The 14525-nt window shown below is 59.1% G+C and overlaps 1 protein-coding gene across 1 annotated transcript; it reads left to right on the top strand.

Moving 5' to 3' along the window:
- The first annotated feature begins 2656 nt into the window (after window positions 1–2656).
- On the top strand, window positions 2657–14316 carry TFAP4 (transcription factor AP-4). The gene is made up of 7 exons (XM_046668699.1): window positions 2657–2960; window positions 9956–10121; window positions 10230–10328; window positions 10755–10925; window positions 11563–11703; window positions 12306–12461; window positions 13309–14316. The coding sequence occupies exons 1-7, from the start codon at window positions 2872–2874 to the stop codon at window positions 13501–13503; spliced, it is 1017 nt and encodes a 338-aa protein (XP_046524655.1). The 5' UTR covers window positions 2657–2871; the 3' UTR covers window positions 13504–14316.
- The last annotated feature ends 209 nt before the right edge of the window (window positions 14317–14525 follow it).

Below are 14525 nucleotides of genomic sequence, written 5' to 3'. Positions count from 1 at the left end.
GGGAGATTACTCTGGACTAACTGGGTAGGCCCAAGGTCATCATAAAAGGGAGACACACGGGTCAGAGAAGGAAGATGTGATGAAAGAAGCAGATGCTGAAGTGATACACTTTGAAGATGGAGGAGGGGGCCACGAGCCAAGGAATAGGGCCAGCCTCGAGAAGTTGGGAAAGGCAGGGAAATGGATTTTTCCCTGGAGCCCCAGAAGGAACCAGCCCTGCTGACACCTTGATTTCACCCAAATATAACCCATTTGGACTTCTGACCTCCAGAGAATACCTTTATGTTGTTTTAAGCCACTAAGTTTGTGGCAATTTGTTACAGTAGCAATAGGAAACTATACAACTAACTTTAAGGTGCCCTTTACAGAAAAGGTTTGCTGACCCCTTATTTAGAGCAAGCAGCTGATGGGGAGAGTCAGAGGTCGAGGATCTAAGGGGTTGTGCTGAACACTCTGAGGGCTCCAGAGTGCACAGTGGACTGAGTTTAGGAGTTGGGAAGAGGCGGGAATGGGGTCAGACTAAGGGATGTACAGAGCCTCTTGGGAATAGGGGACAGCCTGGAGTTTGGGGACTTCTTGTGCTTTTACTGTAAAGAGGGGTAAGTGATGGGTGAGAGCAGGGAGCGGGGACAGTGATGGTATTTCAGGCCTTGGGGCAGGAGTTGGCTGAGCAGCCAGTGCAGGGGGGGTTGGGTTTGTGTATCTGGTTCCCTTTTTTTAAAGGAAGATTAGCCCTGAGCTAACACCCTCGCCAATCCTCCTCTTTTTGTTGAGGAGGAGTGGTCCTGACCTAACATCCGTGCCCATCTCCCTCTACTTTTAATATATGGGATGCCTGCCACAGCATAGCCTGATAAATGGTATGTAGGTCCATGGCCGGATCCAAACGGGTAACCCCCGGCCACCGAAGTGGAGCACTGGAACCCAACTACTATGCCACTGGTCTGGCCCCTGGGTTCGTGCATCTGAGACAGCCAAGGACTTTCGATGAGATGGAGCCTTTGGCAGAAATGGTGAGGCCAGTCTGAGTGAGAGCATGCTCACAGGGAACCAGGCTCCCTCAGGGCAGTTCTGTAGAAGAAACAGCATTCGTTCTCCCAGCTTTCATTCATTCATTCAGGATCTGTAGACATTGCTCAGTGTACATAGTTCTGTGGCCCTCTATCATATGTTGTCTCCCAGATGTCATCATTTCCTCGCCACATTCCCTGTCCCCACAACGAAGCCTCCCAGAGACTGTGATATTAAGCGGTCTGGGATCTGTACTTAGGGAAACTGCCCAGCAGGTTGCTTTAAGGATTGGAAAACATGCATGCAAAACTACTTGGCATCTACAAGGTGCTTGCAATATCTAACAACAATATTTCCTAATAATAACAGTAATCCTTGTTGTTAGTGTTTCAATTAGGAGGCGCGATTTGGGAGGAACCTCGAAGGCGGATGAGATTGGGAAAGGCGGTGGGCAGGAGGGAGGACATTCCAAGGCAGGCGTGGTCTTCCTGAGCCAGGGGCCAACCCTCCAGGAGCCAGGGGAGGGGACGACGGAAGCTCGCCGCCACGGCGTCCCTTCCTCCCGCCCTCCCGCGCCCCAGGCAATCACCCCTAGTAGAGAGCGCACCCTGGCGGAGGAGCAAGTCCCGCACTGGCTTCGCCATGAATGAGAAGTTGCAGCCTTCCGCCTGCCCCGGCTACGCTGGGGCAGGCCTCCCGCCGTCGAGTCTCCCCGCGGACGGGGCAAGTGGTGGGGAGGATAGAAGGGAAGCCGGTAGCAGCCACCAGACCTCCTGGCCGCGCTGGCAGCCTGCCCCCGTGGCCGCTGCCGTCCTGGCCCGCCTCCACCGTTCCCTCCCCGCCGGGGCCCCCTCTTCCTAAGGCAGCTCCAGGATCCGAGGCGCCCGGCGCTCCCCTCTTCGCCCTCCCCTCCCCGGCTCTGGGATTCCCAGGCTCCGGAGCCCGGGCCGGGCGGCCAGCGGCGGGCAGCTGGGCAGGGAGGGAGAGAGGGAGGAGGCTGGCTGGCCTCCGAAGTCGGCCCCAAGTTACATGTGGGAAGCGGTGGCTGTGACGCAAGTTTCCAGGGGGCCCTGGGCTCGGAGGGAGCGCGCCAGAGCGGCTCCTCTCCGTGCAGTGAAATACTGAAAAAGAAAAAGCCCCGAGCAGCACCCCAGGCCGCCTTTGCCGCCACCGGCGCCACACGCCGGGCCCAGCTGCGCATCCCCCGCCCCCGCGGGCCGCCGAGCGCGCAGACCCTGCACCACCGGGCAGTCCCCGCTGGACCCCGGGCGCACGGGTTGGGCTCCCTCTCGGTGGCTGGCCTTTTTTTTTTTTGCAACGCTTGCCAACCTGTCAGCTGATGGACCTCATCACCCATAGTGGCGCATGTAGCTCGGCCGCAGCTCGCTCCATTCACGCCGCGCCCCCCCAGCCGGCCCGCGGCCCCCGGCTCCCTGAGCCGGGGGGGGAGGCCCGCAGACCCCGGCTGCCACCGGCCCCCAGGGGTCCGCGCCCCTCACGCCCCGGCCTCGCGCCGCCCTGGGGGCGCTGCAAATAGTCCTTTGTTTACATGCAATTCCTTACTCCGCGGAAGGAGGCCGGGGGAGTGCTGAGTTTTCACCAGCTGTTTCCCGCCTTGAAACAGACATCTGATCAGCTGCAAACACACACACACATACACACGCCCGGGGAGGCAGGCCGGAGAGACCTCCCTCCCGCCCCTCCCGCCCGCCTCCCTCCCCTCGCCGCCGCCGCCGCCAGCATCTGGGACCGGCCGATTCTGCACCTCCGTCCGGCGCTGCCCTTTGATTCGGATTTCCATCTTGCATTCTCCGGCGGACCGCGGGACCCGGCTCGTGCAGAGGAGGGGGGCCGATCGCTATGGAGTATTTTATGGTGCCCACTCAGAAGGTGCCCTCTTTGCAACATTTCAGGAAAACAGAGAAAGAAGTGATAGGAGGGCTCTGTAGGTGTGTACTCCTCCTCCCCCCCAACCCCTTCCCACGATTGCAGCCCCCGGCCAGCCAGCTCGGGCGGGCGCGTGTGTGCGCACGCATGGCCCGCGCCGCCGACCCCGCTCGCCTTTCTTAGCCTCCGGGGCGGCTGCAGCCCCGCTCGCCGGGCTCCCGCCGCCTGGGGACCCTCCTCCCTCGGACCGTGTGGGCCCCGAGTGGCCCCGGTCACTTTTGTCCGCTGCAGGCGGGCGAGTCGCGACGTTTGTAAATTGCAAACAGACCCACGTGGTTCTGCAGCAGTCCCGGCCATGCTTGGTGCTGGTGGCTTTCCCCCCCCGCGCTTCCTCCTCCCCCCTCCCGCGGCGGCTTCCTTCCTCTCCCTCCTTCCTCGCTCTCTCTGGGCTCTCTCCTCCAAGGGAGCCTGGGGGGCCTGGGGCGCGCGTGGGGCCGGGGCGCGGGCGGTTACAATGCAGCCACGCCGCGGCTCCGGGCGCGGGGGGGGCGGGGAGCCGGGTGGTGCGCGTGTTTGCAGGGAGCGGGGCTGCAGGGGGGTCGCGGGGCGTGCTCGCGTGGGGTGCGGGGGTGGGCGGGACCCGAGGGGCCGGCGCTGCCGGCCGGGGGCGCCGCGGACCTGGGCACGTTGGCAGCGGCTCTCTCGCTCGCTGCCCGCGCCTGGGCGCTGTTTACTAGCGAGGCCTGGACGTGACTCTGCAGCCCTCTTGGAGTAGGCGGACCTCGGCGCGTCGCCTCGCGGGAGCTGTAGTTCTGCGCGCCCCGCGGGTGCGGCATTGTGGGAGTTGTAGGCGCGCCTGGGCCACGCTTTCCCCGCACAAAGCTCGGTCCCCGCGAGCTGGATGGGCGAGGCAGGCCGGGTTGGGGGGCTTTTGGGGGAGGGGGCGCCAGAGGCCGCCCCTAGCTTCACGAGACCGCTGTCCGTCACACGTGGGTCTCCGCTGCAAACTTTCTCATTCCACGCCCCTCCCCCCAGCCATAAACGGAAAGCGTCCGGTGTTCCAGCCGGGTGGGTGGGTGGTCCAAGGTCCGCAGCCCTCCGCAGGAGCCGCTTTCTACGTGTGGCCGGGTTGCTCCAGATACACTCTTTACCAAAGGGTGACGGGTTCGTGTGCCACCTGCACCCGAATCACCCTGGGCACTTGTTAAAATGCACATGCCCGCAACTCCGATCCCTAGGAGAATGGCCTGGGCATCTGCATATTGAACACAGTCCGCGGATGGGGGTGCTGCGTGGGAGGGGTTCGTGAGGGGTTCTTCTGCGTGCCCAAGTTTGGAACCTGCGGCCCCTTTTCTGCCGCGCTGCTCTAGGAGCGAAATGGCTCCCCAGGGCTGGGGCCACGTGCTCCGCTGCCCCGGGCAGGCAGGGCGGCGATTGAGGGAGGAGGAGCCCTGGGCGGGGTGGCCCAGGCTGGTGGACACTAGGGGCTGCGGAAAGCAGGTTTGAGGAAGGTGGCTGCACACGTGTACACACACACCCCGCCCTAGAGCTCCCCACCTTAACTACTCTGCAGTTCAGGGTGGACGGGCCAGGGTAGTGAGCAGCCAGCCGGGCTCCCCTGAGTGCTGGCCCTTCCAGAAGGTCCACCTGGAGGCTTTAGCTGTAATAGGTTAAAAAAAAAAAAAAAGTGGAGCTCTTAATATGTTCTAGGGACTCATTTTGCTAGATTTTTTTTCACTGAATGGTCACGATCTTCCTCTGAGTTAACTGGCTGTATGATTCCTCTGTAGGATGAGGACACAGGCTTGGGAAGCGGACAGCTACAGCAAGTGGTGGGGCTGGCACTTGAACCCTGAGCCTCTGTTCTTACAGGAGCTGCTGGTTGCTCAGGGGAGGGCTGGGCAGTGAGGGGTGGGGTGAGCTGCTCCAGGTGCTAAAGAGAACATTCCAGGCCTGACCCTGGGCAGGCTTGGCACCCTGGGGCCCTCTGGCCACCAGGCTTGGGCCTTGGCTCAGTCCTCTCTGGGCCCCCTAGGGCTCTGGCTTCACTCTGTCTCTGTCCCAAACCCCTCTTCGGAGGAGTCCAGCTGTTCCCCAGGGGCCAAACCCTCCAGGGTTGGGCATGAGGATGTGCTCAGCCTGCCTGGCTACGGGACAGTGGTCAGCCTGTGCACTGGGTATGGACTTGGGGCCTCTGGATTTGTTTTCTCAGAAGGGGGCTGCCGCCTGAGGTGGGAGACCTGTTGGGGATCAAGTGTGTGGGTTGGGAGGGACCTTCTGGCTCGATGGACTTGCTTCTCAGGCTGGCTGACTTTGTTCCATCCCTTAGTGACTAGCAGGACTCCCTGCCTCTCTCCTCCATCTCCCAGACCTACCAGAGGGGGCCGTGCTGTACAGCGGGCACCCGTGCAAGCTCTGTGGTTTTGGACCTGTCGCCTAACTGCTCTCAGCCCTTGTCAGATGGAGCACCTGGGAAGTGTGGCTGTGTGTATTGGAAAGTGCCTGGCAGCTGTTAAAATGGCACTCAAAACTCTTAGAAGCATGGTGGTCTTAAAGAGTTTACCTACTGCCCGTGGTTGAGGGAAGGAGGCCAGCTCCCCTCAGAGGAGTTAGAGGACAATTAGGAGCCTTGGAGGGTGTGTCGAGTCCCTGATCCCGATTTACGAGGCACCTACTTTGTGCTGGGACCGAAGATACCACAATGAACCAGAACTGGCCTCTGTCCTAAGAGCTCGAAGTCTCGGTGCTCAAGGGTTTTGTCAGCCCTTTGAGAGAGATCCCTGGTTTCTCCTGGAGTTCTGGGTACACAGACTCTGGACAAACAAGGCATCCTGTTTTCCTCAGTCTCTCGCTCTGTTTCTCCTCCATCTCTTAAACTTCACCACCACCCTATGAAGCCAGGCAGTATACCCCCATTTTACAGATGGGGAAACTGAGGCTCCAAGAGATGAAGTGGCTAAGCTTAGGGTTCCACTGCTAATAAGCAGGGCTGGAGTTTGGACTTGAACCCAGTACGGGGCTCCCTCTGAGAGGCTGGAGAAGCCGTGGGGAGGGGGTGTTTCTGATGGGACTAGCCTGGATGTGGTGTATTCTGGGACGGAGGGCAGGGGTGGCAGGCTGGTTGGAGTGTGAGGGGGCAAGGGCCCCAGGCTGCTTCAGTGCCTGCTGCGAGGGAAGGATGAGTGCCTTGGGCATCTTGGTGAGGGTGATCTTCCTCCCTCTTGTCCTCCTTTTGGGGTATGGGAGAAATCCCGTGTGGGCTTGCCTACCTCTGACTGTGTGATGTTGTCTGGCCGGTGTGTGAGTGACTTCAGGGCAGTGTGAGATGAGAGTTCTCCCTGGCCAATTTGAGGCTAACTTGGGCAAGGGATGTAGGGATGGGGGATACCCAGTGCCCTTGGGCTGGGTGGGAGGGACAGGTTGAGGTCAGGATCTAGACTGGAAGAGCGTGCTCCCTCCTCCTGAGCTTCTGGGTGGGATGCCAGCATTATTCCTAGGGGCTTGTCTGGGGGTACTCTGGTAGTAGACTGGCAGCTCTGGTCTTGGCACCTGAGGCTGAACAGGTACCCAAACTGTTCATTTGCCAATGGGTGCCCAGCCCCAGGAGACTGGCTGTCAGAGGGCAGTCAGGGAGGGAAAGATGCAAGAGACACTTGGTGTCAGTGGACCTGGCCACCTTCCCTGCTCACCTGGGGCGTCTGAAGTTGATGTGGACGGGGTGGAGGACCTTACAATACTGTAAATCATGTTTACTTCTGCAAAACTCAGAAGGAAATGTAAGAAACTTTCAGACATTTGCAGAAAAGTCCATTTTATCAAGTACAGTATCAGCTGGAAATTCTAATTAGCTTTCCTTTATAGGAGCCTCTGGTTGGTCAGCAATCAGAACGCCTGGTTGGCCATGATTCCACCAGTGAGAATCCCTGGCTAGGCAACATTCCACCAATCAGAACCCCTGGTCAGTCCGCATTCTATTAAAGAAACTCAGCTGGTACTTCCAGGGCTATTTAAGTGACTTATAGTTGAGGGTCTTGGTGGCAGCCTGAGTCCTCATGAGGAATCATAGCTTTGGGGTGAAGTCTGTTTTCTGGGACTTAAGTCTGCATGAAGTTAACTAGCAGCTGGTTCCTGAACCAGGAGGCTGGGCTGATGGACATGGAGTTAAAGGGGACAGGATGGAACATTTGGAAAAGGCAGGAGGGGCAGGCCCCTGCTCTCTGCTTGGGCACCAGGACTCTCCCTTCTGGGGTCTCCTTCAGGCTGGGGTCTCCTTTGGTCTCCCCAGCTCATAGGCATCCTGGAGAGAAGTGAGGGGCTGAACGTCAGCTCTCCAGGGCTCAGGTTTCATGGACAGAAGAGCTGGCTGGTTGGGGGGTGTACCCTGAGCTCTGGCTTTGGTGGGGGAGTTGCTTGGAGGCAGTTGGGGCTGGGAAGGGCAGGAGGTGCCTTGCAATTGCACCCTGCTCTGCCTGTCTGTCACGGTGTGACTTGGGCAAGTCACTTCCCTTCTGGGCTTCGTCCCACCGTTGGTCAGGAAGGGAAGCGTGTTGCCTCCTGAGGCCACACACAAAGGCTCTGGTAAGCGGTGGGTGGTGTGCATGAGCCATCAGTAGAGGGCACCAGCAGTAGGGGACAGCGGAGAGCTTGAGTTCTGGGGTCTGTAGGCGCCTTCTGTGCCCCGGTCTGGCTGCCTGAACTTGGGCATGTCACTTCCCCTCCCAGGACCCCAGAGTCCTCACTGTAACACAGCCACCATGCTGGGTTTCAGACAGGGAAGAATGTAAAAGCATTAGTAACATGATGGCAATGCATACATGTGCTTGGTCCTTCCTGTAGGGCTAACTGTCTGTTGGGACAATGCAGAACCCACTCTGCTCTGTGGCCCAAGACCTCTTGGGGTAGGCGCAGGGCTCTAGGATCAGAGTTCAGGTCCCAGCCCCCTCACTTGCTGTAGCTGTTTCCTTGCCAAGCCTCTGTCCTCATCTCACAGGAATCAGGAGGCCAAATAACCCAGACGAAGACTGTGACAATTCAATGAGAAAATCCCAGCACAGCGAGTCCTGAGCATGTTCTGACTTTTTTTTTTCACTTATTATTCTGTTGCTAGGCCCTCCAGGTGGGCCTTCTGGAAGGGCCAGCACTCAGGGTGGCCCAAGGGTGGAAGTGGTTCCTTTTTGACCCTTTACCACTGGTCAGCTCTGGCCTTTGGGTATCACAAGGAGGGACTCAGGGACTGGGTGAGTGGAGGTTTTTCCCTGAATCTCTCCTGAGGGGGACGGGGATGCTCCCAGACAGATCTCCATCACCTGGTGGCTTGGCGTCCTGTGCACATCCCTCCCCATCTCTTCTTTGATCCCCCCACTGCAGAGGTCTGGAGGGTGCTGCCAGGCCCGGGAGCCTGGGCTCCGTTCTGAGCCCTCCCCACAAAGGGCAGGCAAGCAGCCGCATATCAGGTCTCTGACCGCCATCGTCTCTTTTCTCAGTCCAGCTACCCGTCACCCCCACTATAGGGCAGAGAAACTAGAACTGAGGTCCTTTGGCCCAGAAGTGGGAGAGCCAGATGCCCCACTGTCTGACCCTAAAACCATGTCCTTCCCGCTCTAAGCCCTTAGTCTCATCTATAAAGTAGGAGTTGTGGGCACCCTTTCCTGCGCTGACATTCCAAGGTCCTGCAAGAGACCTGCACTCTGGGGGCAAGGGCCAGCAGCCCTTGGTGGGGGTGGGAGGTAGAGGAGAGGGCTTGTTTGTGGACCCCCAGCAGTGGCTATTGTGGAGCCTCCTCCCAGCCCACCCCCAGGTGACCACCCTCTCTGCCGGGAGAAGAGGCTGAGGCCCAGGAAGGAAAGGACAAGTTCAGGGTCCCGCAGGGAGCTGAGGTGGGAGAGATGGAGTGGGCCTATGATGGGGGGGAGGCAAGACTGTCTCCAGCTGTTGCAGATGTGTCCCCTCCTGGGTTTGCGAGCAAACTCCTTCCCACCTGGGGATGGGTACGGGGGCCTGGCTACCTCCTTAAGCCCAGGCTCCCCCATCAATGGGACAAGGCTGCCCAGAGTCCTTTCCCCATTCGCCACCCAGGTCACCCCGGGAGGGCCCCTCAGAAGGAAGCCAGGGCTGTGGCTTTGGGTGGGGCTGGTGGCCTCTTCTGGGAGCCCAGCATCTGGAAGCCATCAGGCCAGGGGCGGGGGCAGTTGCAGGAGAGGGCTGGGAAGGGGGGCATGCCTCCTCCAGGCCACACACAGGCCCACCCCTCGGGAGTAGTGGCGTTGGGCCTACAAGCCCCGCTGCTGTCTCTACCTCCCGCCAACGCCTCTTGGCCCTCGGCCTCGCCCCCTTCCGCTGGCTGCCTTCTCTCTCACCCCACTCGCTGCCGCTCTTGCAAGATGCAGTCACATAATATGCAATAACATTGCTCACTGCATGCTGGCAGCTTCACCTCCCTGGCACAGGGTGGGCCTGCCTCCTGGGGTGGGTGGGCTTGGAGGAGAACTGTCCCCAGGGGTAGTTGGCCTGGTGTCCCCTTCCAGGAGTGAATGGTACCTGTCTTGTCTTTGAAGTCTTAGCGCAGCGTGCCTGGGGACGGCTGGGGGCTTGCCTAGGAGTTTGTGGCTAGAGATGTGGCTGTGAGGATAGGAAGGGAGGAGGAACATCTTCCTCAGTTCCTAAGCCTGTGATGCTGAAGGAGGGGTCCAGATACATAGCAGGGAGCTCAGAAGTGTCCCAGGAGCAGGTGTCTCCGATTAGCATCTGGGCCCATCTGCATCAGAATCACAGGAACTCTCGTTAGCCATGCCCGTTTCTGGGCCCCACCTAAATCTGCTGGCCTGACACTGGGGCCAGGGCCTGGAGTCTGCATGCTTATTCTGACACGTAGGCATCCCAGAGCAGGATCCTCCATTACCTCCTGATCTGTGGGCCTCAGACAGATTTGGTATCTTTTGCAGCAGGAGGGATGCAAGTTACACTCGGGGCCCTCTGGAGACGAACTGTAAAGACGGGCCCATCTGGGGCAGGGCACGGCGGGGGCCTAGCCTGAGCATGTCTCTGTCTTCCCTGGCAGCCTTGCCAACATTCCACTGACGCCTGAGACTCAGAGGGACCAGGAGCGGCGGATTCGGCGGGAGATCGCCAACAGCAACGAGCGGAGACGCATGCAGAGCATCAACGCGGGCTTCCAGTCCCTGAAGACCCTCATCCCCCACACAGACGGAGAGAAGCTCAGCAAGGTGGGTGAGGGCTTCCTGGGGGAGGTGGTGGGCTCAAGTGAGGAGAAGGAAGTGAGCTTCGGCAAACACTGCCAGCCAGGGCCCCTGACTTGTCCCTCCTGCCCTCAGGCAGCCATCCTCCAGCAGACAGCTGAGTACATCTTCTCCCTGGAGCAGGAGAAGACCAGGCTCCTGCAGCAGAACACACAGCTCAAGCGCTTTATCCAGGTAGCATGCTGTGGAGGCCTCCCGACCCCTCAGCACCCTGCCCCGCTCCTGGCACCCTCTCCCCGGCATGGGCGTGCCCTGGGTCCAACCACTGGCCTGGGACTCTGATGTGGCTGCAGGTCCCATCTTCCCCACTGACCTGCCTACTTCAGGCACTTGCCTTCCTGCCTGGGCCTCAGTTTACCCATCTGTCAAGTGCAGTGAAGTGGGCTCTGGGAGGAACCGCATGACTTTTGGAAAGCAAGTTCATTCTGCCTCCCTTTCTGGCCTTTGGCCGTTTGTTGGATTTGCAGATTGGGGCTCCCCAGTGCTGGTGCACCTGGGTTTGACAGCTTTGGGGGCTGCGATGGGGCCCCCTGACTTCCCCGTTATTGGTGGTGGAATAGGGGTGTCAAGGCACACTCACCGACCCCTTGGGGTCCCCAGGAACTGAGTGGCTCGTCCCCCAAGCGGCGGCGGGCAGAAGACAAGGATGAGGGCATTGGCTCACCAGACATCTGGGAGGATGAGAAGGCGGAAGACTTGCGACGGGAGATGATTGAGCTGCGGCAGCAGCTGGACAAGGAGCGCTCGGTGCGCATGATGCTGGAGGAGCAGGTGAGGTGGGCGGGACGGGGCAGGGGCGTTCCTGTCCATCTCTCTTCCTTTCCTCCTGTCCCTGCTTCTTTTGAGCAGTTATTTACAGGAGCACCTGAAAACTTTGTGCCAGGCCTAGGAGTGGGGGGTCCACCTGGGGCTGTGTGCATAGGGGTAGGGGAGATTAGTCAAAGGATCTCACATTGTAAAAATGCAGCTGTGATCAAGGCCCTGCGCCAGCGGTGGGCATCAGGAGGGGGATTTGGCCTGGGTCCAGAGTGGCCGCCCCATGGCTTCTCTGTGGAAGTGACTTGAGCCGAGTTTGGGAGGCCAAGTCTCACAGTTAACCAGGCAGAGGGAACAGCAAGGGCAAAGAAAGGCCTGGAGGCAGTAGTGAGCACAGCCCGAGGGAGGCCAGGGCGGGAGAGATGAGTCATGGCGGGCCTGGCGGCTATGGTCGGACTTTGGGCTCTACCCCAGGTCTCTACCCCGAGGGTGCCGGCGCATGCTAGGGTTTGCAGCAGGAGTGAATGGCCTGCTTTGTGAAGGATAGAGCGTGGGGAGGGAGGCCAACCTCAACCGACCTGAGGCCCTGCACTGCGGGAGGAGCTAGGGTGTGGTCTGGGCCCTGCCCCTGAGCCTGCTGCTCCGCCCCCAGGTACGCTCGCTGGAGGCCCACATGTACCCGGAAAAGCTCAAGGTGATCGCACAGCAGGTGCAGCTGCAGCAGCAGCAGGAGCAGGTGCGGCTGCTGCATCAGGAGAAGCTGGAGCGGGAACAGCAGCACCTGCGGACCCAGGTGAGCAGGTGGTACCCGGGAGGGACTCTCAGAGTCAGCCTCGGTGCCTCCGGGCGTCCAGCAGGGCAGGCCCAGGGTCTAACTCTTATTAAGGCAGACATTCGTGGTTCCCAGGTGTCTTGCATACTTTATTACAATGAATCCTTATAGCAGCCTTCTCAGGCCTGAGCTGTGATGACTCGTTTACTGATGAGGAAATTGAGGCACAGAAAGGTTAAATAACTTGCCCAAGATCCTCAGCGATTTGAACCCTGGCTGTCTAAATTCAGAGTCTAAACTGCTGACCACCACTGTAATTATTAGATGCTGAAGTGCTTGCTTGGCACTGGGGAGTGAAGGGGCTGTGGGATCTCGGATGGCTGGAAGCCCCTCACTAGGCCCCCTTTTCTTTGTTTCTTAAAATAAGATAGCTCGGGGTGGTGGCGGGGGGGGCGGTGGTCACAAATTGGCCAGCTCCCTATGAGGGAAGGAGGTCAGTGGGCTGGGGTGGTTGGCAGAGGGAGATGGTTTGGGAAGGCTGGCCCATCCTCTCCGTGATGGACGGAAGGGAAGGAGCAGCTCCCAGAACCTCTGGAGGAAGACTGAGGGCCTCTGCCTCACAGCTCCTGCCCACTCCGGCCCCCACCCACCACCCCACGGTGATCGTGCCGGCGCCGCCACCCCCTCCCTCCCACCACATCAACGTCGTCACCATGGGCCCCTCCTCGGTCATCAACTCTGTCTCCACGTCCCGGCAAAACCTGGACACCATCGTGCAGGTACCTGGCTCAGGGAGGGGGCAGCAGGGTCATCCTCTGGGAACAGCTCCTTTGGAGGAGATTAGAAAGTGGGGGGCTGCAGGGAACTGAGATGGGGTTCGAGCGTCGCGGGGGCAAGGTCTGGAAGCCGGATGGGTCTCCTTCCCTGCATCTGTATCTCGGGTGGAAGGTGGCTCTGTGGAGAAGGGGAGGGGCAGAGGGAAGACCCCGTTCCTTTCCTCCACATGGGGTTCACTGAGGATCCTTTGCTCTCAGAGCCCACTGCTTTCACAGTCCCTGCATCCAGCTCTTGGGTTGGCCCACAACTTTCTCTTGCCTCCATCTCCTAGGACCTGGGATGGGGGTAGAGGTGGCCGTGGCTGGGAGGGTGACAGTTAAGCCTCATACAGAGGAAGAAGAAAGATGATCCGCTGTATGGGTCAAGCCCAAAGTCACTGCTGTGCCCAGCCTTGTGAGGGACCCTTTGGGAGACCCAGGGACGTCACAAATAAAGAAATAAACAACTAAACCAAAAAAGCCCAAACAGAAAAAAAGCTCGTCAACCCCTGGAACTTTCCTTGCACATAAAACCAGCAAAGTGAATAATAAAGTTAAAACAAAGACGTTCCACGAGGGAACAGGCGGACTTTGAAAGACACCTGTGACTTCCACGCAGCCCTGCCCTGTCACCTCTGGAGGGGTTTGCAGCTCAGCAGAGGGGTTCCTAAACTTTGCTTCCCCTGGCTGCCCCCAGCGGTTGGGAGCTTTGCCAGGCTTACTTCTGGACCTTTCTGGGGGTGTAGGGGTGGGGGATGGCCAGTGGGTTCCCGCGTGCCCCCGGCCATCCTCATTGCAGCCTGACCTGCAGGCGATCCAGCACATCGAGGGCACCCAGGAAAGGCAGGAGCAGGAGGAGGAGCAGCGGCGAGCGGTCATCGTGAAGCCGGTGCGCAGCTGCCCCGAGGCGCACGCCTCGGACACCGCCTCTGACTCGGAGGCATCGGACAGCGACGCCATGGACCAGAGCCGGGAGGAGCCGGCGGGGAGCGGGGCGCTTCCCTGACCACCCCCAGCCCTCCTCTTCCTTCTGGGGGCTGGAGGGGGCCAGGGCAGCAACAGGGAGAAACGCGGGCGCACGAGTGAGGAATTTTTACAAAATTACGACGTCATTTGGGTCTCTTTTATGACCTCTTTTTCAATACTGTAAATCGACCTTTGAGCGAAGCCACCCAACCCGAAGTCCCCGGGGTGGGGTGGCAGAGGCGCGTGGGAGCCACCGGGGCCCCTGGGGCTGGGCCTCGGCCGGGGCGTGGGGAGCTGACACTGGGGTGCCTGGCCTCTCTCGGACAAAAAGCATTTTTTCATTTAAACGTGTTTTTAAGAACAGGGAAAATCAACAAAACCCCAAGTATTTTTGCCCTCCCCGGAGCCAGCCCTATGACCGTCAGTTTTTAACTCTCCTCCCCCTCCTCTTTTTGGGTTTCTTCTTTCTCCTTTAAGCACTTACCTGGGTGGGGGTCTGGTTGGGTTGGGGGTCCGGGGGTCTACGTTGCTTCTCGGTTGGGATTTGCTGCTGCCCTTCCCCCCTCCCCACCCGTCTCAGCACTAGGATTCGCCACTCTCCACCACCACCCAGCCCCCACCTCTCCCTCTGGGTGTCCCATCTTCAACCCCCCAAAATGTCTTCGTCTCTCTCTCTTTGTTTTGTTTGTTGTTGGTTTTTTTTTTTTTGGATTTGTTTTTTGTTTTACAATTTTGAGGTCTTTGTGTTCAAGGAGAAGCTATTATATTTTGTTAAGAAAGCGAGGGGAAAAAAACCAAGAGGCCACGGTGCCTTTATAAAGAAACAAAATAAAGTTTGTACTTTGTTTTTTAGATTCCGTGTCTCCTGGGTGTGAGTTGTCCTGAGGGGATGGGGAAAGCTTCCTGGGGTAGAGGAGGGGGTGCTGTTTGGGCCCACTCGCTGGGACTGGATGTGGGCAAGCACTGTTCCCCCAATTTGTGTGTGATGTTGTGATGAAAAATCGGGGTTCTCAGATTTCTTGGGATCACTCTGGGTATTCTGCAAAGATGGGAGATGGTGTT

Source organism: Equus quagga, chromosome 7 (genome assembly GCF_021613505.1).
Source record: "Equus quagga isolate Etosha38 chromosome 7, UCLA_HA_Equagga_1.0, whole genome shotgun sequence".
Classification (NCBI taxonomy): Eukaryota; Metazoa; Chordata; class Mammalia; order Perissodactyla; family Equidae; genus Equus; species Equus quagga.
This window is presented reverse-complemented; position numbering and strand designations above follow the sequence as displayed.

Excerpts from the sequence above, each read along its gene's own strand:
- TFAP4 (XM_046668699.1), top strand. The coding sequence starts at position 2,872 with ATGGAGTATTTTATGGTGCCCACTCAGAAGGTGCCCTCTTTGCAACAT. Across the intron at positions 10,122-10,229 it reads ACGGAGAGAAGCTCAGCAAG|GCAGCCATCCTCCAGCAGAC; the intron begins GTGGGTGAGGGC and ends TCCTGCCCTCAG. Across the intron at positions 11,704-12,305 it reads AGCAGCACCTGCGGACCCAG|CTCCTGCCCACTCCGGCCCC; the intron begins GTGAGCAGGTGG and ends TCTGCCTCACAG.